We start from the raw sequence: 21,395 nt of genomic DNA, 5'->3' as shown, positions 1-21,395 counted from the left end.
ATAATAATATAAAATAAAATAATAATAATAATGATTGTCTTAACTCTATCTTCACCCCAAAGCTTCTCTGTCCTAAACCCAAACCACTGATTCAGGATCAGAACACCTCATCCCTGGTCCTGTGTGTCTCAGTTGGAAGAGCATGGCACTTGCAACATCAGGACTGTGGGTTCAATTCCTGGGGCCACCCAGATGTAAAATATATGCATACATGAGTTTAGGCCTACTGGAATTCTAAGTGCAAAGAAAACGTGTGCTGAGGGAATTGCTCACTGAATACTTTATACCACGGATCATCAACTAGATTCAGCTGCGGGGTGATTTTTTTCCTGGTCGGGGGGCCGGAACACAATTACAAATAATTTGTAGACCACAAGAAGCCCAAACAGATATAATGTTTACCTAAAACAATCATTTCAAACCTTGCTTACATTTGTATACGATCACATGTCTCTCTATTATGCGTGGGAATACTTGGGAACAGATTTCTTGAATTAAAATTCCTTAGAGCTGATTTCCTGGTGTTGTAACAGTCTTTTATGTACAATTATTTTTGTTGCTGTTGCTCAGAACACTTTGGGGGCCAAATATAGCCACCCGCGGGCCAAATTCGGCCCGTGGGCCGGCAGTCGAGGTACTCTGCACTATTCACTGTATTCAGCAGTGTATATGGAACGTCTGGTGGACCGCGCAGGCGCACTGGGGAGATTGCCTTTGAGGCCAGTGCTGCAGGAAAAGCCGGGGGAGAACGGCGCCGAGATTGAGGGTGAGGAGAGGAAAACAGTTATAAAGAAAAAAAAAAAAGGCCAAACATGGACAAGGACAATTGCTTCCGTTTACTTATAACACCATCCTCAAAAGATGAATTGAGCTATTCCTGTGAATAGAAGTCGGGTAAATGGGCGAGCAGTTTCTTAGATAGACGTAGCCTACTGTAGGCTATGCTTGCTTGGCAAACTGAAGATAATGTCAGGGAATGGATGAAAATCCCCTAACTAGTTTACTGCAGTTGCCTGGCTGGAATTCTCTTCTCGTATTGAGAATATCGGACACATGGAAAATAAAAACGGTTAGCTTGTAACGGTGGGAAGGAGCCATAACACATCTGGGTGTGAGGGATTCTAACGGTGTCCAGTCGGTCTTCGTTTCGGTAACGCATTCGAAGTTTGAACAGAAAGATACATTTTGCTGCATCGAATTCCTTTGGACGGGATGTCATCTGCCGCCGACAGAATTCCACGAGTTAACTGACAATCTGCCTCTCGGTAACGGAGGCCGAGCGAGCCAGGCGTGAAGATGGGTGATGCGGCACATACCAAGGGGTTGAGACGAACCTTTATCGTCCCATCGATCAAGGCTTTTGACCACTATGATTTCACAAGGGCCAAAATATCCTGTAGCTTCACATGGCTTGTGGCCAAAGCCTTCGGCTCAGGTAGGTGGAGCCTTTTCTTGTTTTCTCAATATTGGTATGGAAATGTATAACATTTTATGCAAAATGTTGACAAATTGTATCAGTATGCACATCATCATAATAGGGCCAATCATCATTGATAACAGCGATATTTCTGAGAGGCCTAAAGAGTATCTCTTATCTGTGATAAGAATTTGTTATTTGGCCCCAGCGCCTTGATGAAACATCATGAAGACTTCACCACGCGCGAATGCGATAATTAAACACGCAAATTAGTCATTTTATTAAGTCACATCTGGGCGCTCTAATTGAGGAGAAGCGCACGTGTGGGCAGACTAACTGTTGCTCATTCCAATACCTCTGCCTTTTCTGTTCTCATCATGGCAGAGAGCGTTGTTGTTTACCTACCCTCTCCCATATGCATGGATGTCTGTGACATTTGATTGATTAGCTATTGCAGCTGGTTCCTGAAGTTCACAGCAATGGCCCCCATGCCCTACAGGTTGTTGGACCATCTGAACAGTATTAGAAAGATAATTCCATGTGATTTGACCATTGACAATGACACAGTTGTCACTTCACTGGGTGATCTACCATTACAATCAGAATCTATTCTAAACATTCAGAGGAACATTTCCAGTTGTTTCTGGATGACAGACAGCACGTAGCCTATATTAAAGGCTCTCTATGGGGCCTCCAGTGTGGTTGGGGAAAGCCTTGGCCTGCAGGCAGTAGCCAGAGAAGCTCTATAACCTCTCATTCCAACTGGCTAGCTCAGTGGCTCTGGGGTTGGTTGGAGGGTGACTGACTCCAGCTCCCTAATTAAGGTTTTTAACTGGGCTACACTCTAACTACCATCTGCTCAGTCTGTGGAGAGAGAGAGAGAGGGTGAGAGAGAGAGAGAGAGAGAGAGAGAGAGAGGGTGGGAGAGAGAGAGAGGGTGGGAGAGAGAGAGAGGGTGGTGAGAGAGAGAGAGAGGGTGGTGAGAGAGAGAGAGAGAGAGAGAGGGGGTGGGAGAGAGAGAGAGGGTGGTGAGAGAGAGAGAGGGTGGTGAGAGAGAGAGAGAGAGAGAGAGAGAGAGAGAGGGGGGGGGGGGGGGGGGGTTATGCTATAGCTAGCCTTGGGAGCCTAGGATTCTCATGTCCAATCACCACACCACACTATGCTGTAGCCTGCTGCACATGACTAGAAAGCTCCTCATATAGCTTCCAGCATGACGTTTGTAAGCTTGTCTCAAGTGTATAATATGGGGAAAACCCTCACTAGAAGCACATGTTGTCAACTGCTCGCCTCCCCTCACCTCATTACTCATTCCTAGAGAACAACAGGCTCTTAGCATAGCAGGACTGGGCAGATTTCTCCTGTCCCTCCCGATGATAGAGATTACTGCTCCCTTCCAGCACCACTACAGAGAACTGTGGCCCAATTCATCAACCCAGGCAGAGTCTACACGCACAGCCACGTTTGGCCTAGTTACTGTGGCTGTGACAGGAGTTTGACCCAGGAAATGCTGAAAATGTGCACGCACATACACTTACGCACTCACAAAAGGTTTTCTTCTATTATGACTGATTCAGACCAGAGGCATCTGTGGTTGTTGCTCTCCTGTGTGGCACTGCATCACTGACTAGGTGACTGACTGCTCTCTGTGTGTGTGTGTGTGTGTGTGTGTGTGTGTGTGTGTGTGTGTGTGTGTGTGTGTGTGTGTGTGTGTGTGTGTGTGTGTGCACAAATGCTTTGCGAGCAGCTGTTCTAGAATGTGCTCTACGCAGACAGTCCTCTCCTGTCTCTGTAACATCTGTGGTGTGTTGGCATCGTGGAGACCCAGTCAGAGTGACAACATTTGTCTCCGTTACATCACAACACAGGGGCTTCCCGGTGGGATCCTTGGGACGTCCCTACCCTAAACCTAACCAACAATGGTCTTATCTTGTGTGAACTTATTAGGCACAATGAATGTGAGTGACAACAGCTCGGATTGCTTCTTTGGTCTAACTACATCGATGTTCTCACTGCATTGGAAAATATGTAGTCTGACGTTAGTTTACATAGTGAGCAACTGAACAAAAATGTTACTTTTGAAAGCCACTGCTAAAATACAGCGCATTTGAAAATTATTCAGACCCCTTGACCTTTTCAACATTTTGTTACGTTACAGCCTTCTTCTAAAAATGATTAAATTCCCCCCCCCCCCCCATCAATCTACACACAATACCCCATAATGACAAAGCAAAAACAGGTTTTTAGAAATTTTTGCAAATATGACATTTACATAAGTATTCAGACCCTTTACTCAGTACTTTGTTGAAGCACCTTTGGCAGCGATTACAGCCTTGAGTCTTCTTGGGTATGACGCTACAAGCTTGGCACACCTGTATTTGGGGAGTTTCTCCCATTCTTCTCTGCATATCCTCTCAAGCTCTGTCAGGTTGGATGGGGAGCGTCGGTGAACAGCTATTTTCACGTCTCTCCAGAGAATATTGTTTCTCATGGTCTGAGAGTCCTTTAGGTGCCTTTTGGCAAACTCCAAGCAGGCTGTAATGTGCATTTTACTGAGGAGTAGCTTCCGTCTGGTCACTCTACCATAAAGTCCTGATTTGTGGAGTGCTGCAGAGATGGTTGTCCTTCTGAAAGGTTCTCCCAACTCCACAGAGGAACTCTGGAGCTCTGTCAGTGACCATCGGGTTCTTGGTCACCTCCCTGACCAAGGCCCTTCTCCCCCGATTGCTCAGTTTGGCAGGGCGGCCAGCTCTAGGAAGAGTCTTGGTGGTTTCAAACTTCTTCCATTTAAGAATGATGGAGGCCACTGTGTCCTTGGGGGCCTTCAATGCTGCAGAATTTTTTTGGTACCCTTCCCCAGATCTGTGCCTTTACACAATCCTGTCTCGGAGCTCTACGGACAATTCCTTCGACCTCATGGCTTGGTTTTTGCTCTGACATGCACTGTCAACTGTGGGACCTTATATAGACAGGTGTGTGCCTTTCCAAATCATGTCCAATCAATTGAATTTACCACAGGTGGACTCCAATCAAGTTGTAGAAACATCTCAAGGATGATCAATGTGAACAGGATGCACCTGAGCTCAATTTCAAGTCTCATAGCAAAGGGTCTGAATACTTATGTGAATAAGGTATTTCTGTTTTTTATTTGTAATAAATGTGCAAGAATTTCTACAAACCTGTTTTTGCTTTGTCATTATGGGGTATTGTGTGTAGATTGAGGATTTGTATTTATTTTATCCATTTCAAATAAGGCTGTAACGTAACAGAATTTGGAAAATTGTACATTGGACATTGTAAACTGCCGCTATAAGCTACAGGTTTCTAAGAATGCAATAACTGCATAGTAATTGGGCTCCCGAGTGGTGCAGCGGTCTAAGGCACTGCATCTCAGTGCTTGAGGCGTCACTACAGACCCCCTGGTTCGATTCCAGGCTGTATCACAACCGGCCGTGATTTGGGAGTCCCATAGGGCGGCGCACAATTGGCCCAGCGTCGTCCGGGTTTGGCCGGTGTAGGCCGTCATTGTAAATAAGAATTTGTTCTTAACTGACTTGCCTGGTTAAATAAAGGTAAAATAAATAAATAGTAACAGAAAAGTATTGTTGCTGACTTCTGTACATGCTTTAATGTTCTCTCCCTGTGCTTTGCTCCAATTGGTCGGCATAGTAAGGGTGGATATTCCAGGTCCTGTGTTTGTACTTACTGTGACAGCTCCTTCCTGTGTATTTCCTGTTTGATTGGTTTTCCTGGTTTTCCTTGACGCGGCAGCTTTTCATGAACTCGTGGAAAACTAAAGCCTGCTCACTCCGTAAAGTGTGATCTGCACTCCACACTGTTACAAATAAGGTTGCTTTATTGGTCTAATAGAACCTTTTTGATGGCCATATGAACCGAGCCATAAAACCCCTGTTTGGAACTTTATAGCACCATTTTCTTCTAGCTGCACTTGTATGGCTGTTGTTAGCAAGACTGTGTTAACATTGTTCCATCCACATAAAGGTGTGTAGTAGACTGTGTAAACATTGTATTTGGTATTGAGGAGGTCAGAGAGCTGGCAGTGTGGTGCCAGGACAACAACCTCTCCCTCAAAGGAAGGCCCTAAAAATAGTCAAAGACTCCAGCCACCCAAGTCATAGACGGTCCTCTCTGCTACTGCACGGCAAGTCTGAGACCAAAAGGCTCCTGAACAGCTTCTACCCCCGAGCCATAAGACTGCTAAACAGTTAATCAAATGGCCACCCTGACTATTTGCATTGACCAAACCCCCCTGCCCCCCCCCCCCCCCCCCTTTTTCTTTTGCACTAACATTCTTGCACTGTCTCTCTGCACACCCACACACTCACACATACTATACTGACACTCCAACACAGACACACACATATGCATAAATCAAATCAAATCAAATCAAATTGTATTTGCCTCATGCGCCGAATACAACAGGTGTAGACATTACCGTGAAATGCTCACTTACAGCCCTTAACCAACAATGCATTTATTTTTTAATAAAAAAGTAAAATAAAACAACAACAACAAAAAGGTGTTAAGAAAAAAAGAGCAGAAGTAAAATAAAATAACAGTAGGGAGGCTATATACAGGGGGTACCGGTGCAGAGTCAATGTGCGGGGGCACCGGCTAGTTGAGGTAGTTGAGGTAATATGTACATGTGGGTAGAATTAAAGTGACTATGCATAAATAATTAACAGAGTAGCAGCAGCGTAAAAAGATGGGGTGGGGGGGCAGTGCAAATAGTCCGGGTAGCCATAATTAGCTGTTCAGGAGTCTTATGGCTTGGGGGTAGAAGCTGTTCAGAAGCCTTTTGGACCTAGACTTGGTGCTCCGGTACCGCTTGCCGTGCGGTAGCAGAGAGAACAGTCAATGACTAGGGTGGCTGGAGTCTTTGACAATTTTGAGGGCCTTCCTCTGACACCGCCTGGTATAGAGGTCCTGGATGGCAGGAAGCTTGGCCACAGTGATGTACTGGGCCGTACGCACTACCCTCTGTAGTGCCTTCCAGTCGGAGGCCAATCAGTTGCCATACTAGGCGGTGATGCAACCAGTCAGGATGCTCTCGATGGTGCAGCTGTAGAACGTTTTGAGGATCTGAGGACCCATGCCAAATCTTTTCAGTCTCCTGAGGGGGAATAGGCTTTGTCGTGCCCTCTTCACGACTGTCTTGGTGTGTTTGGACCATGATAGTTTGTTGGTGATGTGGACACCAAGGTGCTCTCAACCTGTTCCACTACAGCCCCGTCCACTACAGACATCTCCTTTGTCTTGGTCACGTTGAGGGAGAGGTTGTTATCCTGGCACCACACGGCCAGGTCTCTGACCTCCTCCCTATAGGCTGTCTCATTGTTGTCGGTGATCAGGCCTACCACTGTTGTGTCGTCAACAAACTTAATGATGGTGTTGGAGTCGTGCCTGGCCATGCAGTCATGGGTGAACAGGGAGTACAGGAGGGGACTGAGCATGCACCCCTGAGGGGCCCGCGTGTTGAGGATCAGCGTGGCAGATGTGTTGTTACCTACCCTTACCACCTGGGGGTGGCCCGTCAGTAAGTCCAGGATCCAGTTGCAGAGGGAGGTGTTTAGTCCCAGGATCCTTAGCTTAGTGATGAGCTTTGAGGGCACTATGGTCTTGAACATTGAGCTGTCGTCAATGAATAGCATTCTCACGTAGGTGTTCCTCTTGTCCAGTCACTTTTACCCCTACCTACATGTACATATTACCTCAACTACCTCATACCCCTGCACATTGACTCTGTACCAGTTCTTCTTGTATATAGTCTCGTTATTGTTATTTTATAGTTACTATTAACTTAACTCTGCATTGTTGGGAAATGGCTCGTAAGTAAGCATTTCATGTTAAAGTCTAGACCTGTTGTATTCGGCGCGTGTGACAAATAAAATTTGATTTGATTTGAGGTCATAGGAGCTTTTGTCCATCCTCTCAGGGTTATAAGGTGGCTTTATAGTGGGGGAGTGGGGACAGTTGGGGAACTTTATATTGGGGACAGACAGTTGTTGTTGTGACTAGCTGCTGAAGTGACTAGTCTGGCTGTTAAGTGGTTGTTGGAGTGGTAAATGCCTGTCATTGTCTGAAATAGCCCATGTCATCTCTCTGGGTAGGAACATACTAAAGATTAGGTTTGCTTCTGAAACCCCCCTCGGAAGAATTAGTATTACTGATAGGGAGTGGATGTACAGATGTACGATCTTAATTTGAGCCAGTTTTGCTACAGCAGGAAAATAATCCTGCAGCAACAGGACATTTGAATTAGTATGTGGATTATAATGAATGGGCTTTTTTTTTTTGTTAGGGCAAATCAAGTCTGAAATGTTAAAGTGGAAATTACAAACTTTAGAAGTCTTTTTAAACCTTGAATACACTACAAGTTTGCATTTCCTGCAGTGCAGGAAAATTCTCAGCAACAAAAGAGTGTCAAATTAAGATCCTACATCTGTTGGGGATGAAGAGAGTCCTCACTTAGCCATGTAGCCTCCTCCACCTCAGAATCTGTATGAATGAATCAAAGGATATTCCTTATCAATTTTGTCGTACTATTGACCATTCTATTGACCATTATATAGGTCGTTATCAATAAAAGGTCACAATACGGTGCAGAGCGTTTGATTGGGCTGCTGGAGGGCAAGGAGACCCGCAGCTCCGCTAAAACTATTGACAGCTAAAACCATTGACAACTATGTGCCGTTTTCAAGGGATTGTTAAATAAATGTTAACTATTTGATTGTAATATCATCACCTCTTGAAGCGCATTGTCAGAACCACAAATGTACGATTATTCCATGAAAAACAATTGTGCACATTGAGCTCTATAATCAGAGTTCCAGGCCTACAGCAAGTAACTGCATGCTTTTCTTGACCAGTAAACCTCAATTAATCATGTAATTTCAGATACATGAGGGTAGCCTTACGATATCTCTCGATATTGGCCACCATTAATTCAATATTTGAGTGATATAAAATAAAGTGAACTATACCTACAAGTGTGAGTGATTTAGGTTAATTTCCCATCCTTTGTGGGGTCTGTCTGTCAAGCAGCAGAAGGGCGCATTTGCCGATGTAACATTACAAGCTACCGGTAGAAACTTTGTACAGTTGGCTAAACATAGTGGTAAGTAGTAATTTTCTCCAACCAATGGTGTCCTAGCTAGCGAAATTAGCTAATATTCAGTGCTTGACTTGGACTGGAATAGGTGCCGGTACTCAGATCAGGCAGGAGCCCAAGTCAAGCACTGCTATCATTATCCCCTTCTTTGTGTACTTTTTACCCCAATTGGTAGTTACAGTCTTGTCCCATCGCTGCAACTCCCGTTCGGACTCGGGAGAGGCGAAGGTCAAGAGCCATGCGTCCTCCAAAACACAACCCTGCCAAGCCGCACTGCTCGCTTAACCCGGAAGCCAGCCGCACCAATGTGTTGGAGGAAACACTGTACAACTGGCGACCGAAGTCAGCGTGTATGCGCCCAGCCCGCCACAAGGAGTCGCTAGAACGCGATGGGACAAGGACATCCCGGCCGGCCAAACCCTCCCCTAACCCGGACGACGCTGGGCCAATTGTGCATCGCCTCATGGGTTCCCGGTCGCTGCCGGCTGCAACACCGTCTGGGATCGAACCCGGGTCTTTAGTGACGCCTCTAGCACTGCGATGCAGTGCCTTAGACCACTGCACCACTCGGGAGGCCTTATTATCATCCCCTTTTTAAATAGTGTTTAATTACGATTGCTGCTGACAGACATGATAGGCTACATTGATTGATGGACCACATTTTACATTACATTTTAGTCATTTAGCAGACGCTCTTATCCAGAGCGACTTACAGTTAGTGAATACATATTTTTTTATACTGGCCCCCCGTGGGAATCGAACCCACAACCCTGGCGTTGCAAACGCCATGCTCTATCAACTGAGCTACATCCCTGCAAATTGGCTAGCTAGCTAATAACAGATCACGTCAATATGGCTAGCTAACAAGCTAATAACAGATCACGTCAATATGGCTAGCTAACAAGCTAATAATAGATCACGTCAATATGGCTAGCTAACAAGCTAACTTTCAGGGGATATACTAGATGGCTATTTATTGTTTGATTGGCTTGCCATCTATAGTGGTGATGACAGTAGTCCGACTGACAACTTTACCAGGATGATGTTAAGCTCTTTCCAAAAGCAAGCTAAATGACAAATGGATCTGGCTACCCTCACATATCTGAAAATACATGATCAATTGATGTTTACTGATTGCTGTACAACTCTGAGGATAGAGCTAACCAGCTAAATGTGGAATAATCGGAAATGTGTAGTTCTGACTATGCTCTTCAAGAAGTGATGATAGTTCTAACATTTATTTAACAATCCCTTGAAAACGGCACATAGTTGTCAATGGTTTTAGCGTAGCTGGGGGTCTCCTTGCCCACCCAGCAGCCAAATCTAACGCTATTGTGACATTTTATTGATAACGACCTATTGACCATTATATTGACCATACTATGTCTCAATTACATCTTTTAAAACATAATGACAAAAACAATCTAACTAACGAAGAGATTGTCAGTAGTACTGACTGCTGGCTGGTGTGGAATTAAGCTGGGGAAAATGTTGATTGATGACGTAAATATTATAGAGATTGACCTTTATTAACCAGCATTATTATTTCACCACATAGGAGGAATAATATGTTGTTACAAAAGGACTATTGGATGGAAGGGAAAGGAAAGGAGGGATGCACCGTTTAAGATGCCTACCCTGTCTCCTGTTTCCCTGCTAGCTCCTGTGGAAATAACCCCAAACACATCAGGAATACACACACACACTCACCTGAACGCATGCACGCACAAACACACACACCCACACAGGCCATGCCCCATACGCGCCCTTTCAACCCCACCGGCCCTGTCTGACTCAAAAACACTCACAGGACCTCCCTGACTCATCATGTGAGAGAAGAGCAGGAAGTGGTGGTCTCTTGAGTACAGACTGCAGTACAGTATGTTGTGTATGGCTTTGTTGATTTACTACATCAATAGGATTAAGGCACAGTACTCCCTCTCTCACACACACACGCTTAAATACACCGTCAATGGAGTAGGTCTAAGATCTGTGTGTGAGAGAAGCATGTGTGCAATGGACATACAATGCCTTGGGAAAGTATTCAGACCACTTGACTTTTTCCACATTTTGTTAGGTTACAGCCTTATTCTAAAATAGATTACATTGTTGTTTTTCCCTCATCAATCTACACACAATACCCCATAATGACAAAGCAAAAACAGGTTTGTAGAAATGTTTTCTAATAAATAAATAAATAATACCAAAATACGGAAATATAACATTTATAGAAGTATTCAGACCCTTTAGTCAGTACTTTGTTAAAGCACCTTTGGCAGCGATTACAGCCTTGAGTATTCTTGGGTATGACGCTACAAATCAAATCAAATTTTATTGGTCACATACACATGTTTAGCAGATGTTATTGCTGGTGTAGCGAAATGCTTGTGTTTCTAGCTCCAACAGTGCAGTAGTATCTAACAATTCACAACAATACACACAAATCTAAAAGTAAAAGAATGGAATTAAGAAATATATAAATATTAGGACGAGCAATGTCAGAGTGGCATAGACTAAAATACAGTAGAATAGAATATAGTATAATCATATGAGATGAGTAAAGCAAAAATATGTAAACATTATTAAAGTGACTAGTGTTCCATTATTAAAGTGGCCAGTGATTTCAAGTCTATGTACATAGGGCAACAGCCTCTAAGGTGCAGGGTTATGTAACCGGGTGGAAGCCACCTAGTGATGCCTATTTAATAGTCTGATGGCCTTGAGATAGAAGCTGTTTTTCAGTCTCTCGGTCCCAGCTTAGATGCACCTGTACTGACCTTGCCTTCTGGATGATAGTGGGGTGAACAGGCAGTGGCTCGGGTGGTTGTTGTCCACTTGGAACACCTGTATTTGGGGAGGTTCTCCCATTCTTCTCTGTAGATCCTCTCAATCTCTGTCAGGTTGGATGGGGAGCTTTGCTGCACAGCTATTTTCAGGTCTCTCCAGAGATCAGGTTTAAGTCCGGGCTATGGCTGGGCCACTCAAGGATATTCAGAGACTTGTCCTGAAGCCACTCCTGCATTGTCTTGGCTGTGTGCTTAGGGTTGTTGTCCTGTTGGAAGGTGAACCTTCGCCCCAGTCTGAAGTCCTCAGAGCTCTGGAGCAGGTTTTCATCAAGGATCTCTCTGTACTTTGCTCCGTTCATCTTTGCCTCGATCCTGACAAGTCTCCCAGTCCCTGCCGTTGAAAAATATCCCCACAGCATGATTCTGCAACCACCATCCTTCACCGTAGGGATGGTGCCAGATTTCATCCAGACGTGACGCTTGGCATTCAGGCCAAAGAGTTCATTCTTGGTTTCATCAGACCAGATAATCTTGTTTCTCATGGTCTGAGAGTCCTTTAGGTGCCTTTTGGGAAACTCCAAGCGGGTTGTCATGTGTCTTTTACTGAGGAGTGGCTTCTGTCTGGCCACTCTACCATAAAGGCCTGATTGGTAGAGTGCTGCAGAGATGGTTGTCCTTCTGGAAGGTTCTCCCATCTCCACAGAGAAACTCTAGAGGTCTGTCAGAGTGACCATCGGGTTCTCGGTCACCTCCCTGACCAAGGCCCTTCTCCCCCGATTGCTCAGTTTGGCAGGGCGGCCAGCTCTAGGAAGAGTCTTGGTGGTTCCAAACTTCTTCCATTTAAGAATGATGGAGGCCACTGTGTACTTGGGGACCTTCAATGCTGCAGAAATGTTTTGGTGCCCTTCCCCAGATTTGTGCCTCGACACAATCCTGTCTCGGCGCTCTACGGACAATTCCTTCGACCTCATGGCTTGGTTTTTGCTCTGACATACACTGTCAACTGTGGGACCTTATATAGACAGGTGTGTGCCTTTCCAAATCATGTCCAATCAATTGAATTTACCACAGGTGGACTCCAATCAAGTTGTAGAAACATCTCAAGGATGATCAATGGAAACAGGATACACCTGAGCTCAATTTTGAGTCTCATAGCAAAGGGTCTGAATACTTATGTAAATAAGGTATTTCTGTTTTTAATTTTTAATAAATGTACAAACATTTCTAAAAACCTGTTTTCACTTTGTCATTATGGGGTATTGTGTGTAGATTGATGAGGATTTTTATTTATTTAAGAATAAGGCTGAACGTAATAAAATGTGGAAAAAGGGAAGGGGTCTGAATACTTTCTGAAGGCACTGTAGTTAGTTTTGCACATACACACCTGACAGAGGCTAAGTGGCCCAGGGCCTGGGTTGTCCTACACACCTCACAGAGACTGTCTAAGTGGCCCAGGGCCTGGGTTGTCCTACACACCTCACAGAGACTGTCTAAGTGGCCCAGGGCCTGGGTTGTCCTACACACCTCACAGAGACTGTCTAAGTGGCCCAGGGCCTGGGTTGTCCTACACACCTCACAGAGACTGTCTAAGTGGCCCAGGGCCTGGGTTGTCCTACACACCTCACAGAGACTGTCTAAGTGGCCCAGGGCCTGGGTTGTCCTACACACCTCACAGAGACTGTCTAAGTGGCCCAGGGCCTGGGTTGTCCTACACACCTCACAGAGACTGTCTAAGTGGCCCAGGGCCTGGGTTGTCCTACACACCTCACAGAGACTGTCTAAGTGGCCCAGGGCCTGGGTTGTCCTACACACCTCACAGAGACTGTCTAAGTGGCCCAGGGCCTGGGTTGTCCTACACACCTCACAGAGACTGTCTAAGTGGCCCAGGGCCTGGGTTGTCCTACACACCTCACAGAGACTGTCTAAGTGGCCCAGGGCCTGGGCCTGTTATGGGTCTCAACGCCATGTAGCTGTAGCCTAGTAACTGTGGGTAATGTACTTTGTTATGGGTCTCAAAGCCATGTAGCTTAATCTGTGAAACTGACCTTATGTTCAGATGTTCCAGTCCAGTAGTGTCAGTTATTGTAAGACCAAACTAACCTGTTCCTCTCTCCATCCACAGACACAGTCCCAGAGGAGCTGACTGTAGTGTCAGTTATTGTAAGACCAAACTAACCTGTTCCTCTCTCCATCCACAGACACAGTCCCAGAGGAACTGACTGTAGTGTTAGTTATGTAGCCTAGCTATCTTCACAGTAACCCCTACTCTCCCTCTCTAGATGGGGTCCCATAGGAACTGACTGTAGTGTTAGTTATGTAGGCTAGCTATCTTCACAGTAACCCCTACTCTCCCTCTCTAGATGGGGTCCCATAGGAACTGACTGTAGTGTTAGTTATGTAGGCTAGCTATCTTCACAGTAACCCCTACTCTCCCTCTCTAGATGGGGTCCCATAGGAACTGACTGTAGTGTTAGTTATGTAGCCTAGCTATCTTCACAGTAACCCCTACTCTCCCTCTCTAGATGGGGTCCCATAGGAGCTGACTGTAGTGTTAGTTATGTAGCCTAGCTATCTTCACAGTAACCCCTACTCTCCCTCTCTAGATGGGGTCCCATAGGAACTGACTGTAGTGTTAGTTATGTAGCCTAGCTATCTTCACAGTAACCCCTACTCTCCCTCTCTAGATGGGGTCCCATAGGAACTGACTGTAGTGTTAGTTATGTAGCCTAGCTATCTTCACAGTAACCCCTACTCTCCCTCTCTAGATGGGGTCCCATAGGAACTGACTGTAGTGTTAGTTATGTAGCCTACACTCTTAGAAAAAAGGGTTCCAAAAGGGTTCTTCGGCTGTCCCCATAGGAGAACCCTTTTTGGTTCCAGGTAGAATCATTTTGGGTTCCATGTAGAACCCTTTCCACAGAGGGCTCTACCTAGAACCTAAAGGGCTCTACCTGTAATCAAAAGGGGTTCTTCAAAGGGTTCTCCTATGGGGATAGCCGAAGAACCCTTTTAGGTTCTAGATCTACACTATTTTTTTTCTAATAGTGTAGCTATCCTCACACTAACCCCTCCTCCCCCTCCCTAGATGGGGTCCCAGAGGAGCTGGGGTCTAACTATGTTCATCGTAGCCCCAAACTAACCCGTCCCCTCCTCTCTCCCTCCACAGATGCGGTCCCTGAGGAGCTGGCTGACCCCTTCTACAGGGACCAGTACAGCCAGGAGCATGTGAAGCCCCCTGTGGTGTGCCTGCTGCTGTCTGCAGAGCTGTACTGCCGGGCGGGGAGCCTCATCCTCCGCAGCGACGCTGTCAAACCTCTGCTGGGACACAACGCCGTCATCCAGGCCCTGGCACAGAAGGGACTGTACGTCACTGACCAGGACCGCTTGGTCACAGAGAGGGACCTGACCAGTACGCCTATACGCATGGTAAGGATGGAGAGCTGTCTGTCTCACACACACACACACACACACACACACACACACACACCCCTTCTCTTTCTCTCATCCTTCACATGCTCCTGGCTGTAAAATGTATCTCCTACTTCTCCTTCTCCTTCTCCTTCTCCTTCTCCTTCTCCTTCTCCTTCTCCTTCTCCTTCTCCTTCTCCCTCTCTTTCACTCACACACTCATCCTCTCTTTGTGTGTGCTCTAAGGCAGGGTTTTCCAAACTGCCCTGGGCCCCCACCCCTGGTGAATGTTTTTGCCCTAGCACTACACAGCGGATTCAAATAATCAAAGCTTGATGATGAGCTGGTTATTTGAATCAAAATCTGCACCCCTTGGGGTCCCCAGGACCGAGTTGGGGAAACCCTGCTCTAGGGTAGGGCTCTGTGTACAGTTTTCTCAGCGTTGTCTCCTGAAAGGACAAAAACAGATAGACAGGCTAGCAACCACTGACAGACAGACAGACAGGCTAGCAACCACTGACAGATAGACAGACAGACAGACAGGCTAGCAACCACTGACAGACAGACAGACAGGCTAGCAACCACTGACAGATAGACAGACAGACAGACAGACAGACAGACTAGCAACCACTGACAGACAGACAGACAGGCTAGCAACCACTGACAGACAGACAGACAGGCTAGCAACCACTGACAGATAGACAGACAGACAGACAGACTAGCAACCACTGACAGACAGACAGACAGACAGACAGACAGACAGACAGACAGACAGACAGACAGACAGACAGACAGACAGACAGACAGACAGACAGACTAGCAACCACTGACAGACAGACAGACAGACAGACTAGCAACCACTGACAGACAGACAGACAGACAGGCTAGCAACCACTGACAGATAGACAGACAGACAGACAGACTAGCAACCACTGACAGACAGACAGACAGGCTAGCAACCACTGACAGATAGACAGACAGACAGACTAGCAACCACTGACAGACAGACAGACAGACAGGCTAGCAGCCACTGACAGACAGACAGACAGGCTAGCAACCACTGACAGACAGACAGACAGGCTAGCAACCACTGACAGACATACAGACAGGCTAGCAACCACTGACAGATAGACAGACAGACTAGCAACCACTGACAGACAGACAGACAGACAGACAGACAGACAGACAGACAGGCTAGCAACCACTGACAGACAGACAGACAGACAGGCTAGCAACCACTGACAGACAGACATGCTAGCAACCACTGACAGAAAGACAGACAGACAGGCTAGCAACCACTGACAGACAGACAGACAGATATGCTAGCAACCACTGATAGACAGACAGACAGACAGACAGACAGACAGACAGACAGACAGACAGACAGACAGACAGGCTAGCAACCACTGACAGACAGACAGACAGACAGACAGGCTAGCAACCACTGACAGACAGACAGACAGACATACAGACAGACAGGCGGTACTGTTATGTCACACAGTACAAGGTAAAATGCCTTTCTTAGGAAAGAGCAAATAAAGGAGAATATTGATTTTATGTGCACTGCTGTGCAACGAAGTGAGGCTTTAAGTAGTCCTTTTAAATCTACAGTCCTTTTCAGTTGATATTCCATTGAAGAATGTATAACAGCTAGATATGAAGGGTATTCCGTTAGCTTTTAAAACAGTTAGACTTGATATCAGTTATGAAATATTTATTCTAATCTGATAATGTGTGGCTGAGGACCATGAGTTAAGATCCAGCCACAGTCTCATGCATGGATAGAGATTGGACATACAGTGCATTTGGAAAGGATTCAGACCCCTTCACTTTTTCCACATTTTGTTATGTTACAGCCTTATTCTAAAATGGATCAAAGAAAAAAAATTCCTCATCAACCTACACACAATACCCCATAATGACAAACAGAAATACCTTATTTACATAAGTATTCAGACCCTTTGCTATGAGACTCGAGCCATGAGGTCGAAGGAATTGTCCGTAGAGCTCCGAGTCAGGATTGTGTCGAGGCACAGATCTGGGGAAGGGTACCAAAACATTTCTGCAGCATTGAAGGTCCCCAAGAACACAGTGGCCTCCATCATTCTTAAATGGAAGAAGTTTGGAACCATCTGAGCAATCGGTGGAGAAGGGCCTTGGTCAGGGAGGTAACTAAGAACCAGATGGTCACTCTGACAGAGCTCCAGAGTTCCTCTGTGAAGATGGGAGAACCTTCCAGAAGGACAACCATCTCTGCAGCACTCCACAAATCAGGACTTTATGGTAGAGGAGCCAGACGGAAGCCACTTCTCAGTAAAAGGCACATGACAGCCTGCTTGGAGTTTGCCAAAAGGCACCTAAATGACTCTCAGACCATGAGAAACAAGATTCTCTGGTCTGAGGTAACCAAGATTGAACTCTTTGGCCTGAATGCCAAGTGTCACGTCTGGAAGAATCCAGACACCGCTCATCAAATAGACAATACCATCCCTACGGTGAAGCATGATGGTGGCAGCATCATGCTGTGGGGATGTTTTTCAGCGGCAGGGACTGGGAGACTAGTCAGGGAAAGATGAACGGAGCAAAGTACAGAAAGATCCTTGATGAAAACCTGCTCCAGAGCGCGCAGGACCTCAGACTGGGGTAAAGGTTCACCTTCCAACAGAACAATGACCCTAAGCACACAGCCAAGACAACGCAGGAGTGGCTTCAGGACAAGTCTCTGAATGTCCTTGAGTGGCCGAGCCAGAGCCCGGACTTGAACCCAATCGAACATCTCTGGAGAGACCTTAAAATAGCTGTGCAATGACGCTCCCCATCCAACCAGACAGAGCTTGAGAGGATCTGTAGAGAAGAATGGGAGACATTCCCCAAATACAGGTGTGCCAAGCTTGTAACGTCATACCCAAGAAGACTCGAAGCTGTAATCACTGCCAAAGATGCTTCAACAAAGTACTGAGTAAAGGGTCTGAATACTTATGCAAATGTTATATTTCAGTTTTTTTTTTTTTTTTTTTGTTTGACAAAAATATCTAAAAACCTGTTTTTGCTTTGTCATTATGTGTTATTGTGTGTAGATTGATGAGGGGAAAAAATGTATTTAATCAATTTTAGAATAAGGCTGTAACGTCAGAATGCACTGTATCTGCTGACGAAATGGCAGCCTGCATTGCAGTGCTTTTTTTTTCTCTCTCTCTCTCTCGCTCTCGTTCTCTCTCTCTCGCTCTTCCCCCCCTCCAACGCCCACGTTCTAACCAGTGTGTTTATAATAAGACCAAACAATTTTTCTCTTGTGAATATTTAATGGCTGCTCGACACAGAGTCCGCAATTCATCTGCCCCATCTGCTGTGGCATACATAGAATCTCCTTCCTTCCCTCCCATCTTTCTCTCCTTCCCTCTATATCTCCTGATCAGTTATTTCTGTCTTTCTCTATCTCTCTTCTTCCCTCTCTATCTCTTCAACAGCACTTTCTCTCCCTCCTTGGTATTTTCTTCTCTAATTTCCTCTCTTTTCCTCTTTCTCCCCCCTCACTCTCGCTCTCCCCCTCCCCCCCCCCCCCCTCTCCCCCCCTCTCCCCCCTCTCCCCCCCCCCCCCCCCGCATGACTGTAAGTCGCTTTGGATAAAAGCGTCTGCTAAATGGCATATTATTATTATTATTATAACACAAATGTTTCAAAAGAGATATGGTCATGGCTACAGTAGGCTAGCCAAGACCAATGCTAGGTGTCTTTATTTGTCTTTCGTTTAGCAGACTATCAACAGTAGCCAGCATATTGCTAGCTTGTTCTCTATTGAAGGTTTCCTTTTGGAAATCACTTTCCCTAAAATAAATAAGCTCGGCGAGTAGATTGATGGGCGTTTCTTTTTACTCTGGACAGCACATGTGTGCTGTGTGAACGTATCAACTTCTGTACCGCTCGATAAGTTGTGACTCGCGGGAGCGTGGTGCTGCTTGAATGAACAGCCAATCCTATTGCTCGAATACAAATAGCATGACTTTGCTGTGTGTCGTCCTCTGTAGATCAATTGGTAGAGAATGGCGCTTGTAACACCAGGGTAGTGGGTTCGATCCCCGGGACTGTAAGTTGCTTTGGATAAAAGCGTCTGCTAAATGGCATATTATTATTATTATAGTCAGTCTTCAGTGGTTTTTTCCAATGGTAGACTGTGACAGAGCAGGTAAATGTTGAACTGGAATACAAAAATGTGCTAAACAATTACTGGCCTGGTCGAGATCCACTGGGGGACATGTTTTTACTGGCCCCGGGCCAGCGGGCCATCGTTAATGTTGGACCCTGGGGTGTAAACAGGGAATTGACCTTAATCGGCAACAAAGCCCACAGCCAGTTAATTTACAAGCCTGTATATCCTCCCTGACACACAGACTGACACACACACCTTTTTTCCTTTACACATGCACAATCTCTTCAGGAGAGGCAGCTGCAGAGTGTAGACAGTGTGTTGAGTGCAGATACATGCTTGTTGCTGTGTTGGGTTTATAGCACAAATGAGGATAAATGATGACCTCATGGTTTTTCACACACCGCTACTTGGTCCAGGTCAGAAGGAGGGATGAGGAAGAAGAAGACGGCAGGAGGAGGAGGAGTGGAGAGGGGGAACGTGGCAGTCCGACACAGGATGAATGGAGGGGGCGAGGGGCTGCCGCTTGGCTGGGGTCTAGGGAGGAAGGGGGAAAGGACTGTGTTTAAAGATAGAGGGAAAGGAGGAGAGGAAATGGGGTGGAGTTGAGGACTATGTTATGGCATCAGAGGAGGAGAAGAGAGGAGGAATATATCTGTAGGAAGAAGAGAAGAGAGGAGAGGGGGATTACATCCATGCTCCAGAGAAGGAGAGGAAAAGAAGAATGGGTATGTGACCATCTGTGATAGGAGGAGAGGAGAGAGGGAATATGTCTGCACCAAAGAAAGAGAGGAAAGACAGGATGATAGGTTTGTGGAGAACAGGAGAGGAAATGAAAGGAGAGGAAAAGAGGGGGTAGTAGAGGAGAGCAGAAGAGAGGAAGAGAGGAGAGAGGGAATACGTGCTGGTGCTCCACTGCAGTACAATAGAGGGTGGGGTCTCAGAGCAAGTCTGCATACCATAGAGGGTGGGGTCTCAGAGCAAGTCTGCAGTACCATAGAGGGTGGGGTCTGTCTGAGACAGTGTTCCATCCACACCTCTCTGTAAGCGCTAAAAGCCTGCTATGAGGGACGAGTAGGGAGCTAAGAGCAGGGAGCAGCGCTGTACAGGGAGGAGAGGAGATGTTATTTAATTTGTCTGCAGAGGGGCGTGTTCAGTACGTGTGTGTGTGAAAAGCCTACTCTGGAATGACATTAGGAGGCATGCCTATGTGACAGTCACGGTACGTAAGAGCAGACCAATAGAATGTATACACTCTAGGTCAGGGGTGTCAAACTCATTCCATGGAGGGCCTAGTGTCTGCAGGTTTTTGGTTTTTCCTTTCAGTTAAGTCCTAGACAACCAGGTTTACTAATCAGTGACCTTAATTCATCAATCAAGGGTTGTCTAGGATTTGATTTGATTTGAAGTACAAGGGAGGAGTGAAAACCCGCAGACACTCGGCCCTCCGTGGAATGAGTTTGACACGTGCTGTAGGCCAAGTAATGAAGGGCATCTATTTCTCTGACCTCCATCCATTTCTCTGGCCTCCATCCATCTCTCTGACCATCCATCCATCTCTCTGCTCTCCATCCATCTCTCTGTCCTCCATCCATCTATCTCCTTGTAAAGTTCAGGGCCACATCTCAATAGTCTTAAGTGGTCTCCTCTATTTGTCTCTTCTTTCACCTGCACTGATCTAAAAACCCATGATAGGTTAAAGCATTGTGGTGTATGAATGTCTACTTTTAATAAGCTTTCACCTGTCCAGCTGATTCTAATAAGTGTAGTCCAGTGGAGGCTCCTCAGAGGAGGAAGGGGAGGACCATCCTACTCAGTGAATTTCATACTTGTGAAACATTTAAAAAGTTATACTTTTTAGATAAAACTATTCTAAATATATTCACGTCATCAAATAATTGATTAAAACACACTATTTTGCAATGAAGGTCTACAGTAGTGTCACGCCCTGGCTCTGGGACTCTGTTATGTTGAGCCAGGGTGTGTAGTTTCTATGTGTTTGTGTTCTGTGTTTAAGTTCTAGTTCATGTGTAGCTATGTTGGCCGGGGTGGTTCTCAATCAGAGGCAACGTGAATCAGCTGTTGCTTGTTGTCTCTGATTGGGAACCATACTTAGGCAGCCTGTTTTCCACAGTGTGTTGTGGGATCTTGTTCCGTGTATGGTTTGTGTCTGTAAACCAAGGACGTCACGTATCGTTTTGTTGTTTTGTTCGTGTGGTACTCTAATAAAATAAGCATGTTTGCAAATCACGCTGCGCATTGGTCCACTCCCTTCAACGATCGTGACAAGTAGCCTCAACAGCCCTCTGTATGGTAGCACAATGGTGTACCTGGAGGACAGCTATTTTCTGTCATCCTCTGGGTACATTGACTTCAATAAAAAACCTAGGAGGCTCATGGTTCTCACCCCCTTCCATAGACTTGCACAGTAATTATGACGACTTCCAGAGGATGTCCTCCAACCTATCAAAGCTCTTGCAGGATGAACTAACATGTTGTTCATCCAATCAA

At 45.9% G+C, this 21,395-nt stretch overlaps 1 protein-coding gene across 1 annotated transcript in view; it reads left to right on the top strand.

Annotated features, from left to right (window-relative positions):
• Window positions 1-1,296: 1,296 nt before the first annotated feature.
• Window positions 1,297-21,395, top strand: part of LOC311114394 (calmodulin-regulated spectrin-associated protein 2-like) — a gene marked incomplete at its 5' end in the record, with an annotated part of 78,054 nt that continues 57,955 nt past the window's right edge. The window contains 2 exons of the mRNA XM_084189651.1: window positions 1,297-1,435; window positions 14,499-14,758. Of these exons, the coding sequence (XP_084045777.1) occupies window positions 1,297-1,435; window positions 14,499-14,758 (399 nt within the window). The remainder of the gene's footprint in view (window positions 1,436-14,498; window positions 14,759-21,395) is intronic.

Source organism: Coregonus lavaretus (assembly GCF_964263955.1).
Source record: "Coregonus lavaretus genome assembly, contig: HAP1_SCAFFOLD_543, whole genome shotgun sequence".
In the NCBI taxonomy this organism is placed as follows: domain Eukaryota; kingdom Metazoa; phylum Chordata; class Actinopteri; order Salmoniformes; family Salmonidae; genus Coregonus; species Coregonus lavaretus.
Note: the sequence above shows the minus strand (reverse complement) of the source record. Positions and strands in the feature narration are given on the sequence as shown.